The following is an 18,153-nucleotide window of genomic DNA, read 5'->3' as shown; positions in this document are numbered from 1 at the left end:
AATTCCCTCTGAAGCGTGGCAGGGAGGAAGCAGGAGAAAAAGGTGATGGGTAGGTGAGGGTGTTTTCACGCCCCGAGGCTTTCCTTGCACCCAGGGAAGGATTGTTTTGGAAATTTTTCACCCTTTAAGTGGCTGTCGTGGGCCTTTGCCTCTGTGTGTCCCACGGATCATCCAGTATTGACTCCTCAGTACTGGATTGCTGGCAGCTCCTGGCACTGCCCACACTCTGAGCCACCATCACACCCCTGAGCTGCCAGTGGATTACAAAGCCATGAATTGCCTTTCTCTTAGCACAAAGTGTAGGTGTTAAAAGCTTGGTCCTTGGAGGGAGGGACTTGGGTTTGAGCACTGGCCTCCCCACTTGCAAGCTATGTGACCTTGGTAATTTACTAAAGTTCTTCAGGCCTGAGTCCTTCATCTGTGAGGCAGTGGTAACAATGCCTCTTCCCTCATAGAGGCTGGTGGGAGGATTACGTGAGATGAAGCATGAGGGGTGCATGGTTACCACTCAGTAGATGTGACCACCAGCACTATTGTTCTTTTCGTTGTCACGGTTCCGAGACCACCCAGGGAAGACCACTGGGGAGGAAGGGGGCGACCTGCCTTCTTGCCAGCCTGTTTAGTTACCCACTGGTGTAAAGAGGAAAGGTGAAAGTCTAGGGAAGGTGTGGTGTTTCCTCTAGATCGGGTGCGTTTGCTCTTTTGCTACTGCGTCAGAGAACTGACTTGTTAAGTATATGAGAACCTGGGTTCTTCCTGCCTCGCGGGCCCTTGTTCTGTTCTCATTGGGCACTTGTTCTGTTCTCATCAGTAAAAAGCACTTGCCAAAATCCAGAGTCATGGCTGTTTTCCTGAGAGTGAGTGGGAGGAAGAGGAATCCACAAGAGGTCAGCCTTGTAGGAGCTCCTGAAGCAGGTGGACCTGCTCCCTCCCTGCCCCCACTCCCTGCCCTTCCCCGTTCCCTGGGAGGCTTTTCAAAATCCTTATAGCCAGGCCCAGTTGCAGAAGAATCGGGGGCAACCTGGGCATCTAGCCTTAAATAAAGCTCTCCAGATGATTCCGGTGCTCACCCGGTTAAGAGCCACTGCCATCAAGAAATTCTAACCCACCATGAAGACGTTCGCCTCTAAAGGAGACTGATGCCCAGAGAAGGAAGTGGCAGGCCAGGCTAGGGCACACTGAGTTACGATGGTGCAGCGACCAGAATTCAGGTCTCCTGGCTCCTGTCCGAGGTATTTTTCCTCTCATCTTGCTCATTCTTTTACCATATTTGCTGTTCCTCGTGGTGGGATCAGAAATAGCCAGCCCAGACTTGGTGAGCCTTCACTCCCGTGGGAGACCAGCCCTGCCGTGGTCCAGTAAGCTGCAGGCTGTCAGCGTTCTTAACTGCAGGGAAAGCTTTTTTGGAAGAAGAGCAGGGGGAGGCTTGGGATTCCAGGCTGCGACGTGCTGCATCACTGCCCATTGCCGCACACTGGTGAGGCTGCACCCTCGGAGCTGGTCCTCCCCTGCTCAGCGTGCTGACTCAGCGTGTGCACGCGGCAGCCCTGCTTCCAGGAGAGCCCGGGGCCACCACTTGGTCCCGTTTCACTTACCAGAGCCTGGACTCCTGCCAGATGTGGCAGCCACCGCAACGCATTTGGTATCGGAAAACTATAAACAGTTGACCCTTGAACAACGCGGGGCTTGGGGCAGTCGAACCCTCTGCGCAGTCGAAAATCTGAGTATAACTTACAGTCACCGCTGTTCTTCCGTATCTGCATTCCACAAACCACGGGTCCCCTAGTACTATAGTATTTACCGTTGGGAAAAAAAATCCACATAAGAGTGGACCTGAGCAGTTCAAATCCGTGTTGTTCAAGGATCAGCTGTAATCCTAATACAGTCCTAACGCTGTAACATCAGACGGTCATCCAGTGCTTGCTGTGTGCTGTTTGTTTTCCATGTACGGTGTCAATCAGTCCCTCCAACCAACCCTAGTGGTAGGTGGTGTTATTCTTGTTTTACAGATGAAGGAACTGAGGCTCAGAGAAGTTAGGTGAATTATCTGAGGTCACACAGCTAGTAAGCAGCACAGTTGGAATTAGAACCCAAGATGTTCAAATGTGCAGGGCCTACGCTGTTACAACAATAAGTGAGCTTGCTTCCTGCCTTCACAGCCTTGGCTGTGACTAGAACACCCATGTGGGACCTGGGAGCCTGATCCCACGAGCAGCAGATTTGCAAACAGATGTCTGTCTTGTGACTGGAAATGATGTCTGTCGTGACTGGTGGGTTTCGGGATCAACCCTGAGCTCTGCGTATTGTGGCTGCATTTCTTAAGAGTCAACACCGGTTGTCCCCAAGGTCCGTTTATCCGTTCTAGCACGTGTCCTGGGATGGCACAGCATCGGTGCCCATGCTGGCGTTTCCTCGTGTTGCCTGGACGTGCGTGTGCAGGCTCATTATTTGAGTGCTTCCTGGCCTGCCTGACTTCTCGGAGTGTCTGACAGGCAGCCGTGGTGGTGCAGATCGCAGGGGGATGGGAGAGGCAGTGCCTCCCCCCCTTCCTCTGACCCCATGGAGACCTGCGGTGACCTGACCCCTCTGCTTCCTCTCAGTCAGCCCTCCCTCTGCCCCTGATTTGCTTTCCTGTGATGGCACGGGGCTCAGACTTCACCTGAAGAATTCTCTCTGGTACCCTCACCTTCATCCCACCCCTCCCCCAGCCACTAAGACAGGATCCACCTTATTCCCTGGCCCGCCACTGCTCTGCCCTGACAGATCCCTCGCCACTTCTTAGAGGAACCTCCACAAATTCAAGGTTTTCGACCTCAATGGGGCTGTCATTCTTCTTTTTTTTTTTTTGTGGCCGTGCTTAGTTCCCCGACCAGGGATTGAGCCCGGGCCCTCAGCAGTGAAAGCGCCAAGTCCTAACCAGTGGACCGCCAGGGAAGTCCCTGGGCTCTTATTCCTGACTCTTCCATCTTTTCTCCAGGGAGATTATTCCAAAATGTAGATGTGATTCAGGCTTTGCCCTGCTTGAGACGCTTCAGAGGCTCCCTGGGGCCTTGGCACCAACGGGGAGTGCAGCTCGTGGTCTGCATCTGACTCAGTTTTGGGCTTTGTCCTCAGCCCGGCCGGGTCCCTGGCCTCTCCGCAGTACAGCCGTGCTGAGCTGCTTTCTCTGCACCAAGACCTGATACCAGCACCTCCAGACCTTGGTATCTGCTCTTCCCAAATGTCATCCCCGCTCGGCCTCTCCACTCTCGCTCCCTCCTGAGCCCCGGTTAGGCCTCTGCTTGGACACCACCTCCTTTGGGAATCCTGTCCTTCCTCCCTATCCCCTTAGTCTGAGTTGGGAGCCCTTCATTGGGCGTGGCCATGGCAACCATGCATATCCCAGCACAGCACCTTGAAATCCAGGAATAGAAACATGCCGCTTCTCTCTGTCGGGCTGATGTTCCTTGTTGAAGCAAAGGCAGGAGATTCATTTGCCAGGATTTATTTCAGCAAGCAAAATTCAGCAGAGACTTGTAAAGCATTTTTATTGTTTAAATGGTCTGATTGTTGGTGCTGTTCCTTGTCAGTTATTCACAAAGAAGAGGATTGAACGTCCAAATTCAAGACCGATTTGCTTGTTTGGAAGGGGCCCAGTTCTCGTAGGCCACCTGGTTTTACGGGGCAGACAGAGTGCAGGAGCAGCTGGCCGTGTCATTGACCGCCACCAGTGTGAGCAGAGACTCGCATGCAAAGAGGAACACTGGTTCATGCCAACGTGCAGAGTTTGAAATCTGGGGACGTAGTTATCCGACACTTCTCAGTTTTAACATCTTGACCTCGTGAAGCCTCTCCTGACCCCCAGGCGGGGAGGAGAACCTGACCCCACACCCGCACCGCCCAGTACTCTGTGCGCTTAGCATTGTGAGTGGCTGGCCGGTGATCCAGTGCCTCTCCTTCCCTAAGGGATGGCAGCCGCCCCTGGGGCAGGCGCCGTGGTCACTGCTGGCATCCTGGGGCCTGGCCCAGAGTCAGAGTAGATGAAGAAGGACTGAGAACCGGAGAAATTTAATTTAAAAAATAGCAAGACCGCCAGAGGGGTTGCTAGATAAGAAAGCTTTTGCTGATCTGCCTACTTCATTTAGCTTCTTCAGGTGTTACTTGAGTGCACGAGTCCATCACAGCTCTATACGTGGGTATTATAGCCTCTCAATTTGGAGAGTTAGAATTTCTCAGATTTTCTGAACCTTCTCTCATTGACACACGCAGTTTCTCAGAGCGGATTCTTGCAGATACTGTTAGTTGATAATCACCTTGAAGATTAATTCAGGATTCCGGGAATCCTAAGCTTGACTGCCCCCCGACTAATCATGAGCCAGAGGAGGGAGACAGAAGGAAATCGCTTCTTCACCACCCACAGTTCCATTCCTAAAGGGAACCGGTAATTAAATGTTATTAAGCAAAATTAATTTGCCTCCTGCAGGGAGGTTTATGATGAATGAAAGAATTGCTAATCGGGGAGGGAGCCAGGCTACCCTCTGTGGTCATCAATATTTCATGGCCATTGGCAGTGGCAGGAAGTTAGCTGTCCTGGCTCCCTGACCTTGAGCAATCTTGAAGGTAGGGCAAAGCTGGGGAGGTTGTATTTAAAGGGCTCTGTTACAAGACACTTAGTGAAAACCTAAGTGAAATTTGCAAGACGCACCCATGGGTTAATTGAATTTACACCCTCAGTTAGCTGGAGGCTCCCCTGGATGGGGCTCAGGGACCTACCTGGGACTGGTCCTATTGGGGGGATGCAGCCCTGTAGCCACAGTAGCAGAGCTGAAATGTTTAATGATGGCTTTGCGGGGGCGGGGGAAGAGTCCTGATCTGTAGTGTCTGCCGATTTCTGTGGTGTCACTGTATTCTCTGCATGGCTGTTTAAAGCTTCTGAACGCGGAGTGGGGAGGTGCACTGGTTTACTGGAGCTGGGAGTCCCAGTATGTTGCCGCCACAACTCCCAAATTCTTCCTGGTGACTGGGGGAGACCCTGCCGAACTGCATTTCCAGAAATACAGATGTGCCCCGCCCCCCTCCCCCCCTCCCCCGCCTTGGGCGGTACTCATCTGCATTAGACTTGGCCTGTTGACTGAGAGGGTACCTGAATGTGATGGGCTTTAAGAATGAGAAAAGAAGTAGCCTCTCATTTTGTTCTTTTCTTCTCCCCAGCTGCCATTAACTTGGCAAAGCTGAAACTTTTCAGACATTACTACGTCTTGGTGAGTACAAAATTCCTAAATTTGTAAATAAGGTCAATTCATGGAGTAGAGCTAATGAACTTCCAAAGCATTGGTAGAAGCACAGGAAGTGTGCTACCTGGAGCTGTGTGTGGGCTTCGTTTTACAAAACCAAATGGTGGCCGTGGACATGGGAAATTAATTATCTGAGTTACTTCTTTTTAAATTTTAGTTTTAAATTGGGCTTTAAATACTCAGAAAAGTAATACATGCTTGATATTTTTAAAATGCAGGATTATAGGAACACAGCAAAAGCCCTTTATGACCCCGACCTTCTATACCCCTTCCCCTTTTCTTCCTCCTCCCCCAGGTATTATGGTTAACAGTTCAGTGGTTATTTCTCTAGATTCTTTTCTAGGCATATGCCACGCATAGCTGTTCCTTTGACTTGCTTTTTAAAAAATTCATTTACAAAAATGGGATCATATCTACAAACAGGACTGGAATGAACACGAAAAGTCCATTTCCTGGACTATATAAGGTATAGATTTCTTCTAGAATTTGCTTCCGTACTCCTAAATGAAAGCTTCTGAGTCATCTTCATTTGTGCTTTTGGCATTGACTGTCACTTTGCACAGTCCCCTGCAAGCCTGTCTGCCCTGGGTGCAGTCCCAGTGAGCCGTCCACTCTCGAGGGGTCAGCGTGTTGAATCCTTTTCACATCCTCTTTTACTAGAATGCTTAGGATTATTGGTACTTCCTCTGAGCGTGGACCTCGAACATTTACAGCATCTGCTGAAGAGACTAAAAATCAGTATTTTCCCTGTGTGGCTTTATTTTGCTATTACTGCTGGAAAATATTTCTCAAATTCTAGGAATAAAAAACTAGTACCCTTTGGGGCTTGAAATCAGTGGGTTATGTATGAGAATTAGGCGACGAAAGGGTTACTCAGGAATTAAGAGCAACCACAGCAAAGTGTCCTCCCAATGGGTGTGACTGTGGTCAGTCCATATCTTGGTCACCTAGAGAAGAAATTCTTTCTAGTGTAACTAGCAGAGCATCTGTCTCTCTGCCATGTTTATTAATTAGCACTATAAGTGTCAAATAATCTTCAGGTAATTCTGTTTTCTCTTTTGTAGTTAATTTGTGAAAGCAGATCATTGGAAGAAAGTGGTGCCGTAATTTCTATGTTGATTTTATTTCTTGTTTTCTTTGCCCCTCATACAGATCGTATGTTATATATACTTCACCAGGATCATTGCATTTCTCCTCAAACTTGCTGTTCCGTTCCAGTGGAAGTGGCTCTACCAGGTATGCTGCTCACAGGGGACAGTGCCAGAGAATTTGTGTCTGAGGATGAAGTCTTAGGGTGTAATTTAAGATTGTTACCAATTTATTTGGCGGTGGCCACTAAGACCTTTTGTTTCTTCCGGTCTGCAATTAAGATGATATGTTTGTCCAGGAAAGCTGCTGGATTACATGAGAAATCTGGAAGTAATTGCATTATTGATTTTAGTTTTCAATTTTAAAAGTTTTTGCAGAGAAAAGCCTCAGGCCGAGAAAGACTTGCCCTGTATAATTAAAATCTAGATGAAATCAGTTATAGGGCTTAGAATAGCTTGGAATCCAGACCTCCCTTTTTCTTGCCCATTATTACTATTTCAATCATAAAGTATCTTTGCAATATACTAGAACTAGTTTAACTACTAGGGTAGCCACCATATGATTTAGAGACTTTTTTCTGGAGGCTCTCACTTGGTGCTTTAGACACTGTAGGAAAATGTATGTATGTAATGAGCTCTTAAAAGATGCCAATGAAGACACTTAAAACAAGGAGTCTCAAATGTCATCTCTGGGCAGAATGCGCCTAGCTAAGGCTTCAGCAAATCCCCTAAGGAAAATGCTCCCCAGCGGTCAGCTTTGGCATTTGAGTGACTGATCCGGCGCGTGGTTGGGGGGAGGGGGTCAATTTGTTTAGTTCCACTGCTTTCTGAAGAACAATATTCTAATCCCTTTATTTGGGGGTGGTTTTAAAATTTGCAGCTCCTGGATGAAATGGCCACGCTGGTGTTCTTTGTTCTAACGGGGTATAAGTTCCGTCCAGCTTCAGATAACCCCTACCTACAACTTTCTCAGGAAGAAGATGACTTGGAAATGGAATCTGTGTAAGAATCTCCTTTCGTCCCTCCCCTCCCTCGCCCCTTACGTAACTGAGAGCAGCGTGGTATGAACTGGAGCAGCTGCTCTCTGCAGTTTGTTGCTCCAGAGGTTGTCCCTCCCTTTTTAGCAGAAGGAAATGGACATGCAGGCCCCATGCTCTCGTGTTCAGTTTGAGGTACAGTACCTACCAAGCATCGCTCAGTCTTTTCGGGGGAAGTAGAACTTGCCATTCTATTAAGCATCATTGGAGCCAGCTTCCAATAACTTAGTGGCAAGAACTCGAGGATATACTTGGCCAGTTCGAAACTACTGAGGATGGGCACCCAACTTCCTGCTGGGCCTGCCATTGGGAGCTTACGTCTAAAAATGTAATCATCCGAGTCATCTGTAAGTGCCAATTATCCTCGCACGTCCTTTATCATCAGGTAACTGAGTAGCTTTTCACAGCTAGCACAATGACTTGACCTATATCTGAGCATTAAAATGGGCTGTTCTGAATCACAGGCTAAGTGACTCTAGGGTCCTATTTTCTGGGAAAGGGCAACCGTTTTCTAGAAAAGTGAATGGTGATTAAGAATACTTGCTTATTAAAAAAAAAGGAAGAATATTTGCTTGTTAACTGATGAACTCTGCTGGGCCAGGTCAGTAGATGAGTTTGATGATTAGCTTGTGGCTGTGTTTCTCCCTTCCTGTCCACTCTTTCGAGAGTGCTGCCTTCAGTGCAGGCGGCCTTTTCACCTTTCCCAGTTCGCAGGCTGAGCCTCGGCCCACGGTGGGCTCCGCTGGGCCGGCGGGCAGGTCAGGCAGCGTGGGATGTGCTCAGCTCCTGTGTGGGAACAGTAAATGGAAGCAGAGCCCCAAACAACAGCTCCCTGCTCAGAGGAAGAAGCCCCTTTTTTACAGAGAGTGGAGGGGAAAGCAGCAGAACAGTCAGGTGTGCCTTGTTTAGAAGTGGCATAATCTGAGCAAGTGACTGTTGGTTGAAGAGGCACAAGTGACAGTCACCTGGAGTTAAGTGTACATTCAGTTTTTACTGTGACTTGTTCAGGACCACATTTTATGAAATGCCTTGTTTCCTTTATTATTGTTTCCGGAAAGGAAAATTCTTTTAAAATTGTTTAAATATAGAACAGAATATAGAATAGTTTTTTTATTTTTATTTTTTACTTGTGTTGCTCTTATTTATTTATTTATTTTAACATCTTTATTGGAGTAGAATTGCTTTACAATGTTGTGTCAGTTTCTGCTGTATAACAAAGTGAATCAGCTATATGTATACATATATCCCCGTATCTCCTCCCTCTTGCGTCTCCCTCCCACCCTCCCTATCCCACCCCTCTAGGTGGTCACCAAGCACTGAGCTGATCTCCCTGTGCTATGCAGCTGCTTCCCACTAGCTATCGGTTTTACATTTGGTAGTGTATATACGTCCATGCCACTCTCTCACTTCGTCCCAGTTTACCCTTCCCCCTCCCTGTGTCCTCAAGTCCATTCTCTACGTCTGCATCTTTATTCCCGTCCTGCCCCTAGGTTCTTCATGACCATTTTTTTTTTTTAGATTCCAATATACGTGTTAGCATACGGTATTTGTTTTTCTCTTTCTGACTTATTTCACTCTGTATGACAGACTCTAGGTCCCTCCACCTCACTATAAATAACTCAATTTCATTTCTTTTTATGGCTGAGTAATATTCCACTGTATATATGTGCCACATCTTCTTTATCCATTCATCTTCTTTATCCATTCATCAGTGGACACTTAGGTTGCTTCCATGTCCTGGCTATTGTAAATAGAGCTGCAATGAACGTTGTGGTACTTGACTCTTTTTGAATTATGGTTTTCTTAGGTTGTATACCCAGTAGTGGGATTGCTGGGTCATATAATAGTTATATTTTTAGTTTTTTAAGGAACCTCCATATTGTTCTCCATAGTGGCTGTATCAATTTACATTCCCAGCAACAGTGTAGGAGGGTTCCCTTTTCTCCACACCCTCTCCAGCATTTATTGTTTGTAGATTTTTTGATGATGGCCATTCTGACTGGTGTGAGGTGATACCTCGTTGTAGTTTTGATTTGCATTTCTCTAATGATTAGTGATGTTGAGCATCCTTTCATGTGTTTCTTGGCAATCTGTATATCTTATTTGGAGAAATGTCTATTTAGGTCTTCTGCCCAGTTTTGTATTGGGTTGTTTGTTTTTTTGATATTGAGCTGCATGAGCTGCTTGTAAATTTTGGAGATTAATCCTTTTCAGTTGCTTCATTTGCAAATATTTTCTCCCATTCTGAGGGTTGTCTTTTCATCTTGTTTATGGTTTCCTTTGCTGTGCAAAAAAAGCTTTGAAGTTTCATTAGGTCCCATTTGTTTATTTTTGTTTTTATTTCCATTTCTCTAGGAGGTGGGTCATAAAGGATCTTGCTGTGATTTATGTCATAGAGTGTTCTGCCTATGTTTCCCTCTAAGAGTTTTATAGTGTCTGGCCTTACATTTAGGACTTTAATCCATTTTGAGTTTATTTTTGTGTATGGTGTTAGGGAGTGTTCTAATTTCATTCTTTTACATGTAGCTGTCCAATTTTCCCAGCACCACTTATTGAAGAGGCTGTCTTTTCTCCATTGTATATTTTTGCCTCATTTATCAAAAATAAGGTGACCATATGTGCATGGGTTTATCTTTGGGCTTTCTATCCTGTTTGATTGATCTATATTTGTTTTTGTGCCAGTCCCATACTGTCTTGACTACTGTAGCTTTGTAGTATGGTCTGAAGTCAGGGAGCCTGATTCCTCCTGCTCCATTTTTCTTTCTCAAGATTGCTTTGACTGTTTGGGGTCTTTTGTGTTTCCATACAAATTGTGAAACTTTTTGTTCTATTTCTGTGAAAAATACCATTGGTAGTTTGATAGGGATTGCATGGAATCTGTAGATTGCTTTGGGTAGTATAGTCATTTTCACAATGTAGATTCTTCCAGTCCAAGAACATGGTATATCTCTCCATCTGTTTGTATAATCTTTTTTTTTTTTTTAAGGGGGGGTGGGAGGAATTGGGAGATTGGGAATGTATTTTTTTTTAATTATTTATTTATTTATTTATTTATTTATTTATTTATTTATTTACTTATTTATTTATGGCTGCATTGGGTCTTCGTTTCTGTGCGAGGGCTATCTCTTGTTGCGGCAAGTGGGGGCCACTCTTCATCGCGGTGCGCGGGCCTCTCACTATCGTGGCCTCTCTTGTTGTGGAGCACAGGCTCCAGACGCGCAGGCTCAGTAATTGTGGCTCACGGGCCTAGTTGCTCCGCAGCATGTGGGATCTTCCCAGACCAGGGCTCGAACCCGTGTCCCCTGCATTGGCAGGCAGATTCTGAACCACTGCGCCACCAGGGAAGCCCTGTTTGTATAATCTTTCATTTCTTTTTTTACATATGTTTTTTTTGAATTTTATTTATTTTTTTATACAGCAGGTTCTTATTAGTTATCCATTTTATACATATTAGTGTATATGTATTAATTCCAATCTCCCAATTTAATTTCTTTCATCAGTGTCTTATAGTTTTCTGCATACAGGTCTTTTTCTCCTTAGGTAGGTTTATTCCTAGGTATTTTATTCTTTTTGTTGCAGTGGTAAATGGGAGTGTTTCCTTAATTTAGCTTTCAGATTTTTCATCATTAGTGGATAGGAATGCAAGAGATTTTCTGTGCGTTAATTTTGTATCCTGCTACTTTACCAAATTCATTGATTAGCTCTAGTAGTTTTCTGGTAGCATCTTTAGGATTTTCTATGTATAGTATCATGTCATCTGCAAACAGTGACAGTTTTACTTCTTCTTTTCTGATTTGGATTCCTTTTATTTCTTTTTCTTTTCTGATTGCTGTGGCTAAAACTTCCAAAACTATGTTGAGTTACAGTGGTGAGAGTGGACAACCTTGTCTTGTTCCTGATCTTAGAGGAAATGGTTTCAGTTTTTCACCATTGAGGACAATGTTGGCTGTGGGTTTGTCATATATGGCCTTTATTATGTTGAGGTAAGTTCCCTCTATGCCTACTTTCTAGAGGGTTTTTATCATAAATGGGTGTTGAATTTTGTCAAAAGCTTTTTCTGCATCTATTGAGATGATCATATGGTTTTTCTCCTTCAATTTGTTAATATGGTTTATCACATTGATTTGTGTATATTGAAGAATCTTTGCATTCCTGGGATAAACCCCACTTGATCATGGTGTATGATTCTTTTAATGTGCTGTTGGATTCTGTTTGCTAGTATTTTGTTGAGGATTTTTGCATCTATGTTCATCAGTGATATTGGCCTGTAGTTTTCTTTCTTTGTGACATCTTTGTCTGGTTTTGGTATCAGGGTGATGGTGGCCTCATAGAATGAGTTTGGGAGTGTTCCTCCCTCTGCTATATTTTGGAAGAGTTTGAGAAGGATAGGTGTTAGCTCTTCTCTAAATGTTAGATAGAATTCGCCTGTGAAGCCATCTGGTCCTGGGCCTTTGTTTGTTGGAAGATTTTTAATCGCAGTCTCAATTTCAGTGCTTGTGACAGGTCTGTTTATATTTTCTATTTCTTCCTGGTTCAGTCTCGGAAGGTTGTGCATTTCTAAGAATCTGTCCATTTCTTCCAGGTTGTCCATTTTATTGGCATATAGTTGCTTGTAGTAATCTCTCATGATCATCTGTATTTCTGCAGTGTCAGTTGTTACTTCTCCTTTTTCATTTCTAATTCTATTGATTTGAGTCTTTTCTCTTTTTTTCTTGATGAGTCTGGCTAATGGCTTATCAATTTTGTTTATCTTCTCAAAGAACCAACTTTTAGTTTTATTGATCTTTGCTATCATTTCCTTCATTTCTTTTTCATTTATTTCTGATCTGATCTTTATGATTTCTTTCCTCCTGCTAACCTTGGGGTTTTTTTGTTCTTCTTTCTCTAATTGCTTTAGGTGTAAGGTTTGGTTGTGTATTTGAGATGTTTCTTGTTTCTTGAGGTAGGATTGTATTGCTAACTTCCCTCTTAGCACTGCTTTTGCTGCATCCCATAGGTTTTGGGTTGTCGTGTTTTCATTGTCATTTGTTTCTAGGTATTTTTTGTTTTCCCCTTTGATTTCTTCAGTGATCTCTTGGTTATTTAGCCTCCATGTGTTTGTATTTTTTACAGATTTTTTCCTGTAGTTGATATCTAGTTTCATAGCGTTGTGGTCGGAAAAGCTACTTGATACGATTTCAATTTTCTTAGATTTACCAAGGCTTGATTTGTGACCCAAGATATCATCTATCCTGGAGAATGTTCCATGAGCACTTGAGAAGAAAGTGTATTCTGTTGTTTTTCAGTGGAATGTCCTATAAATATCAATTAAGTCTATCTTGTTTAATGTATCATTTAAAGCTTGTTTCCTTATTTATTTTCATTTTGGATGATCTGTCCATTGGTGAAAGTGGGGTGTTAAAGTCCTCTACTATTGTGTTACTGTCAATTTCCCCTTTTATGGCTGTTAGCATTTGCCTTATGTGTTGAGGTGCTCCTATGTTAGGTGCATAAATATTTACAATTGTTATATCTTCTTGGTTTGATCCCTTGATCATTCTGTAGTGTCCTTCTTTGTCTCTTCTAATAGTCTTTATTTTAAAGTCTATTTTGTCTGATATAAGAATTGCTACTCCAGCTTTCTTCTGATTTCCATTTGCATGGAATATCTTTTTCCATCCCCTCACTTTCAGTCTGTATGTGTCCCTAGGTCTGAAGTGGGTCTCTTGTAGACAGCACATATACGGGTCTTGTTTTTGTCTCCATTCAGCCAGTCTGTGTCTTTTGGTTGGAGCATTTAATCCCTTTGGTTGGAGCATTTAATCCATTTACATTTAAGGTAATTATCGATATGTATGTTCTTACTACCATTTTCTTAATTGTTTTGGGTTTGTTATTGTAGGTCTTTTCCTTCTCTTGTGTTTCCTGCCTAGAGAAGTTCCTTTAGCATTTGTTGTAAAGCTGGTTTGGTAGTGCTGAATTCTCTTAGCTTTTACTTGTCTGTATAGGTTTTAATTTCTCCATCGAATCTGAATGAGATCCTTGCTGGATAGAGTAATCTTGGTTGTAGGTTTTTCCCTTTCATCACTTTAGATATGTCCTGCCACTCCCTTCTGGCTTTCAGAGTTTCTGCTGAAAGATCAGCTCTTAACCTTATGGGGATTCCCTTGTATATTATTTGTTGTTTTTCCCTTGCTGCTTTTTTCTTTGTATTTAATTTTTGATAGTTTGATGAATATGTGTCTTGGCGTGTTTCCCCTTGGATTTAACCTGTATGGAACTCTCTGCGCTTCTTGGACTTGATTGACTATTTCCTTTCCCATATTAGGGAAGTTTTCAACAATAATCTCTTCAAATATTTTCTCAGTCCCTTTTTTTTCTCTTCTTCTTCTGCGACCCCTATAATTCAAATGTTGGTGCATTTAGTGTTGTCCCAGAGGTCTCTGAGATTGTCCTCAATTCTCTTCATTCTTTTTTCTTTATTCTGCTTTGTGGTAGTTATTTCCACTATTTTATCTTCCAGGTCACTTATCCGTTCTTCTGTCTCGGTTATTCTGCTATTGATTCCTTCTAGAGAATTTTTAATGTCATTTATTGTGGTGTTCATCATTGTTTGTTTGCTCTTTAGTTCTTCTAGGTCGTTGTTAAACGTTTCTTGTATTTTCTCCATTCTGTTTCCAAGATTTTGGATCATCTTTACTATCATTACTCTGAATTCTTTTTCAGGTAGACTGCCTATTTCCTCTTCATTTGTTTGGTCTGGTGGGTTTTTACCTTGCTCCTTCATCTGCTGTGTGTTTCTCTGTCTTCTCATTTTCCTTAACTTACTGTGTTTGGGGTCTCCTTTTCGCAGGCTGCAGGTTCGTAGTTCCTGTTGTTTTTGGTGTCTCCTCCCAGTGGCTACGGTTGGTTCAGTGGTTTGTGTAGGCTTCCTGGTAGAGGGGACTGGTGCCTGTTTTCTGGTGGATGAGGCTGGATCTTGTCTTTCTGCTGTGCAGGTCTGCGTCCGGTGGTGGGTTTTGGGGTGTCTGTGACCTTATTATGATTTTAGGCAGCCTCTCTGCTAATGGGTGGGGTTGTGTTCCTGTCTTGCTAGTTGTTTGGCAGTGGGTGTCCAGCACTGTAGCTTGCTGGTCGTTGAGTGGAGCTGGGTCTTAGCATTGAGATGGAGATCTCTGGGAGAGCTTTTGCTGTTTGATATTACATGGAGCCGGGAGGTCTCTGGTGGACCAATGTCTTGAACTGGGCTCTCCCACCTCAGAGGCACAGGCCTGACACCTGTCTGGAGCACCAAGACCCTGTCAGCCACACAGCCTCTTAATAAATGTTTAAGTGTATAATACAGTGTTGCTAATTATAGCCCAGTGTTTTACAACATATATATGGAACTTAATCATCTTGTATAGCTGCTTTTTAAGACATGCTCCCAGGCTGCCTTAAATCAAGATAGCCATTCCTTCCGTTAGGTCTCTCATTTGTGTAAATTTGTATTCACGCTTCACGTTCACACACAAGTTGTTTAAACTAGTCATTTTAGTTTTCAGGAAAGCTTTCTAGTCACTTCTCCATTTCATTAGGGGCGTTTTCTGAGGTTCTGTCTTTTGTTTTGTTTGGAACATCGTCTTTGATGTCTTCATTCTGCTCGACTGTGTGTTGGTATCTGTGCGTTAGATAAACAGCCCCCTCTCCCAGTCTTGAAGGAGGGGCCTCATGGAGGAGATGGGCCTCCTCCTTGAACCCTGCCCTGGCTCTTGGTTGTCTCGCAAACCTTTGTGGTCATCCAAGTGGCCTATTTTATTTTTAGTGGCTCCCGGTAGTTGAGGGTTTTCCTAGAACTATCAGTGTCCTGAAGGGAAGGATCTCAGGCAGCACCGAGATTCAGGCCGATTGGAAGCCAGACCCTCAGGCCAGAATAGTTTTTTTAAATTAAGGTTTATTTTGAAGAAGTCTGAGTTCAATTTAAATGTCTGCCAATACCTTCTGAAGTAAGGTAATATTCAGAGACAATTGTCCTCATCAGATGGCTTAGAGAAATTTCTGGAATATTCACATCCGAAGATTCCTTATTGATGAATGCCTTTGGCTTAAATCTAACCAAAAAGTGCTACATTATTCTTTGTACATTTTTATTATATAGTTATAATGAACAGGCTTAGTTGGAAACAATTAAAATACTTAAGCTGTTGGTAAAAAATAAAAACATAGAGTCCATCTGGTAAGCAGCGGCGTCGGGAAGTAACCTGAGACATGGTGTATTTTTCCTTTCCCCTGCGGGGAGCCCTTTAGCTCAGCATTCCGTAACCGTTTAAGGCAGGGTTGCTCTGGGGTCATAGCGAGAAGCTGAATGGCTGGGTCCTAGCATCTTCCGCTTGACTGAAGTGTGATCAGTTGATGTTCTCCCCAGCAAGGCAGGCGTTCCTGTTCCCCACATCCTTTCCATCAGCCATTGCATCTAGAAGCGCAGATGCTTTGTTAAGGTATGTTTGTCTCATTGGCAAAATTTTAAAAAATTTGTTTTGGTTTTTATTTCTCTCTGACAGTATTTGGTGGTAGTGGTAACGAAAACGCAAGAGGGCCTGTGTGTGTGTTAAAATCAGGGGAGGAAAAGGGAAGACAGACAGACCATCAGTCCACTGGAGACTAGGGTGTGTGTGTTTTGTGCTTCTGGCAAGATTTGGGCAGGGTGGGCAGTTTGAGCCAAGATTGACCCTTGGGTTCTACTCCTGTTACCAGGGAAGAGCGCTCCGTGCTCTGTTCTCCGGGGTTGGCTGAGTGTGGGCCCTCCCGTAATGGTGAAGTGAGCGTCTCTTCCATGACGGGAGGGCTGCACACGTACCAGCTAGAGAAGGAGTCGGCCCAAATGAAGGTTTGCTTACAGGGGTGGTGGTGGTGTTCCCGGGAGCACCAGCCCAGATGAGCCTGTGAAAGACAAGTTGAGGAGCCGCTTGAGGCCAGGTGCCTTTTAGTCAGCAAGGCAGTTGTGCTGGGGTTTCTCTCTAGCTAAGAACTCAACCGTTGGGAAAGTTCTGTGAATTTATAAGATGTGACAGCAGCAGAGGCCTGAGGGGGAGGCTTCAGCCGCAGGTGAGGGTCAAGGCTCAGCAGCTTCTGGGACCGCCGAGCCTGGGCTGTCATCTCCCTCTTCTGCTCGGAAGTACTGTTCCTGGAGGGCCCTTCTTAAATCCTCCAGAAATAACCCAAACCAGAGACCAGCAGAGCCTTGCCTGTATTTTCTAGAAGGTCATGAGTGCTCTGTCATGCACACTGGAGGGTGTTTCCTGAAGGAGGGCGCTAGGTCTGATCCCCACCCAGGATATTAAGCACCTCTTTGTGCAAAGTATCAATAATAATGTTTATGCCTCGCACACCTAAGACGAATTCACACCCTTCCTAGTATGCCCTCTGCACCAGAACTCTGACCTGGGCCACGCACTGACCTTGCCGACTGGGGTTCTGGGTAGCTTCTCATTCACCTCTTCTTACCTCCTCTGTCTGAAGCTGAGCTGCGGGAGGGCGGTGCACTGGCAAGTGAGTCTGGCCCAAGGTAGTGCGTCCTCCCTGCCTCCAGCCTAGGCCTGCATGCAGTCCGGGCAGCTGCGCCCTCTGGGCCTGGGGAATGAGGGCGCCTTCGGAAGTAATGCTGACTTTCCATCTTTTTCTCCTTCTGTTCCTTTTGACATCTCTCTTTGGGCTAAAGCTCAGAGTGGCTTACTGATTTTGGTAACAGAATTTATCATAACAAAATCAGCAAGTTAAGTATTGGATGTAATTTCAGTTATCAGACTTATAGCCACCGCATGTGCTGTGCTTATCCTTGATGATCTGAATTATTTCTGCCATCTTGAGAAGCAGGAGTGGGAAGAGATTTGGTTTGGGTTCCAGGGCCCAGGAGCTGTGTCTCTGGAGTTCCCCTTCCAGAATGCCGGCTTCAGGGTTGCCAGTAACCTTTTACTACTTCCTGCATTCATGCAAGTGGGTAACCAATAAATGTAGAAACAGAGGTTGGAGACTAATAGAATTGTCTCTTAACCAAGCCTCTCTACAATTCAAGTCCAGAAATGGTTAGCATTTAGATTCAGTTTGGTTACAGAAACAGATGCATCCGTGTGCCACTTCGGCCCAGGCCACAGTTGACGGCAGTCTCGTGTGGCAGAAGGAGCAGTGGGGACCCGAAGCCCCCTTTCTCGTCTTTCCCGTATTCATTAGGCCCTGTTGGTTGCAAACACGAGACTCAGGCCTCTACAAGGAAAAGAGAGGTCGCCACGTAGGGGCAGAAGGAAAGCAGGAGGCAGCTGGGTCCGTCCGCTCCCCCTGTCTCTGCGTTAGCCCCCCTTCTCTGGGCGCCTCTCTGCTCCACTGTCTTCTCCATCCTCCACGCTCCCCTGGACCCATCCCCCTGGGAGCACCTCTGTCGGCTTAGCACTGTTGCCGCTTGCCTCAGACCGGCTCAGGAGCTGCTGACCCTTGGGCCAGTGTCCTCTTGAAGTCAGGAGTGGCCACCTCGGCTCAGAAAAGTTGAGCAGGCCCTGGGGGCAGGACAGCTTCTGCTGGAAACAGCGTGGGACCTGGCAGCCAGAGAGGCTGGCTTGGCCCGGGCACCGAGTCTACTCGTGCTGGTGTGAGCGCTCTGTCGACTCTACAGGTGGTTCTGGACACCAGCCGGTGCCGAATCCCCCAGTCTCCTACGGGAACAGCGTGACAGAGTGTAGACAGCGCTGCGATAGAGGTGTGTGCCTGGAGCCACAGAAAGGCACCTCAGCAGTGGGGGTGAGAAGG

At 45.2% G+C, this 18,153-nt stretch overlaps 1 protein-coding gene across 6 annotated transcripts in view; it reads left to right on the top strand.

The window, feature by feature from the left end:
- GPR107 (G protein-coupled receptor 107) overlaps window positions 1-18,153 on the top strand; it is a 102,351-nt gene that overhangs the window by 49,914 nt on the left and 34,284 nt on the right. For all 6 annotated transcript variants that reach the window (XR_014265440.1, XM_082468153.1, XM_082468155.1 and 3 more), the window contains 3 exons: window positions 5,191-5,240; window positions 6,426-6,509; window positions 7,242-7,363. Coding sequence is in view for 5 of the 6 variants with exons in the window: in XM_082468153.1 (XP_082324279.1) it covers window positions 5,191-5,240; window positions 6,426-6,509; window positions 7,242-7,363 (256 nt within the window). In the remaining variant the exon portion in view is untranslated. The remainder of the gene's footprint in view (window positions 1-5,190; window positions 5,241-6,425; window positions 6,510-7,241; window positions 7,364-18,153) is intronic.

This window comes from Balaenoptera physalus (genome assembly GCF_965194825.1).
Source record: "Balaenoptera physalus genome assembly, chromosome: 7".
Lineage (NCBI taxonomy): Eukaryota > Metazoa > Chordata > Mammalia > Artiodactyla > Balaenopteridae > Balaenoptera > Balaenoptera physalus.
Note: the sequence above shows the minus strand (reverse complement) of the source record. Positions and strands in the feature narration are given on the sequence as shown.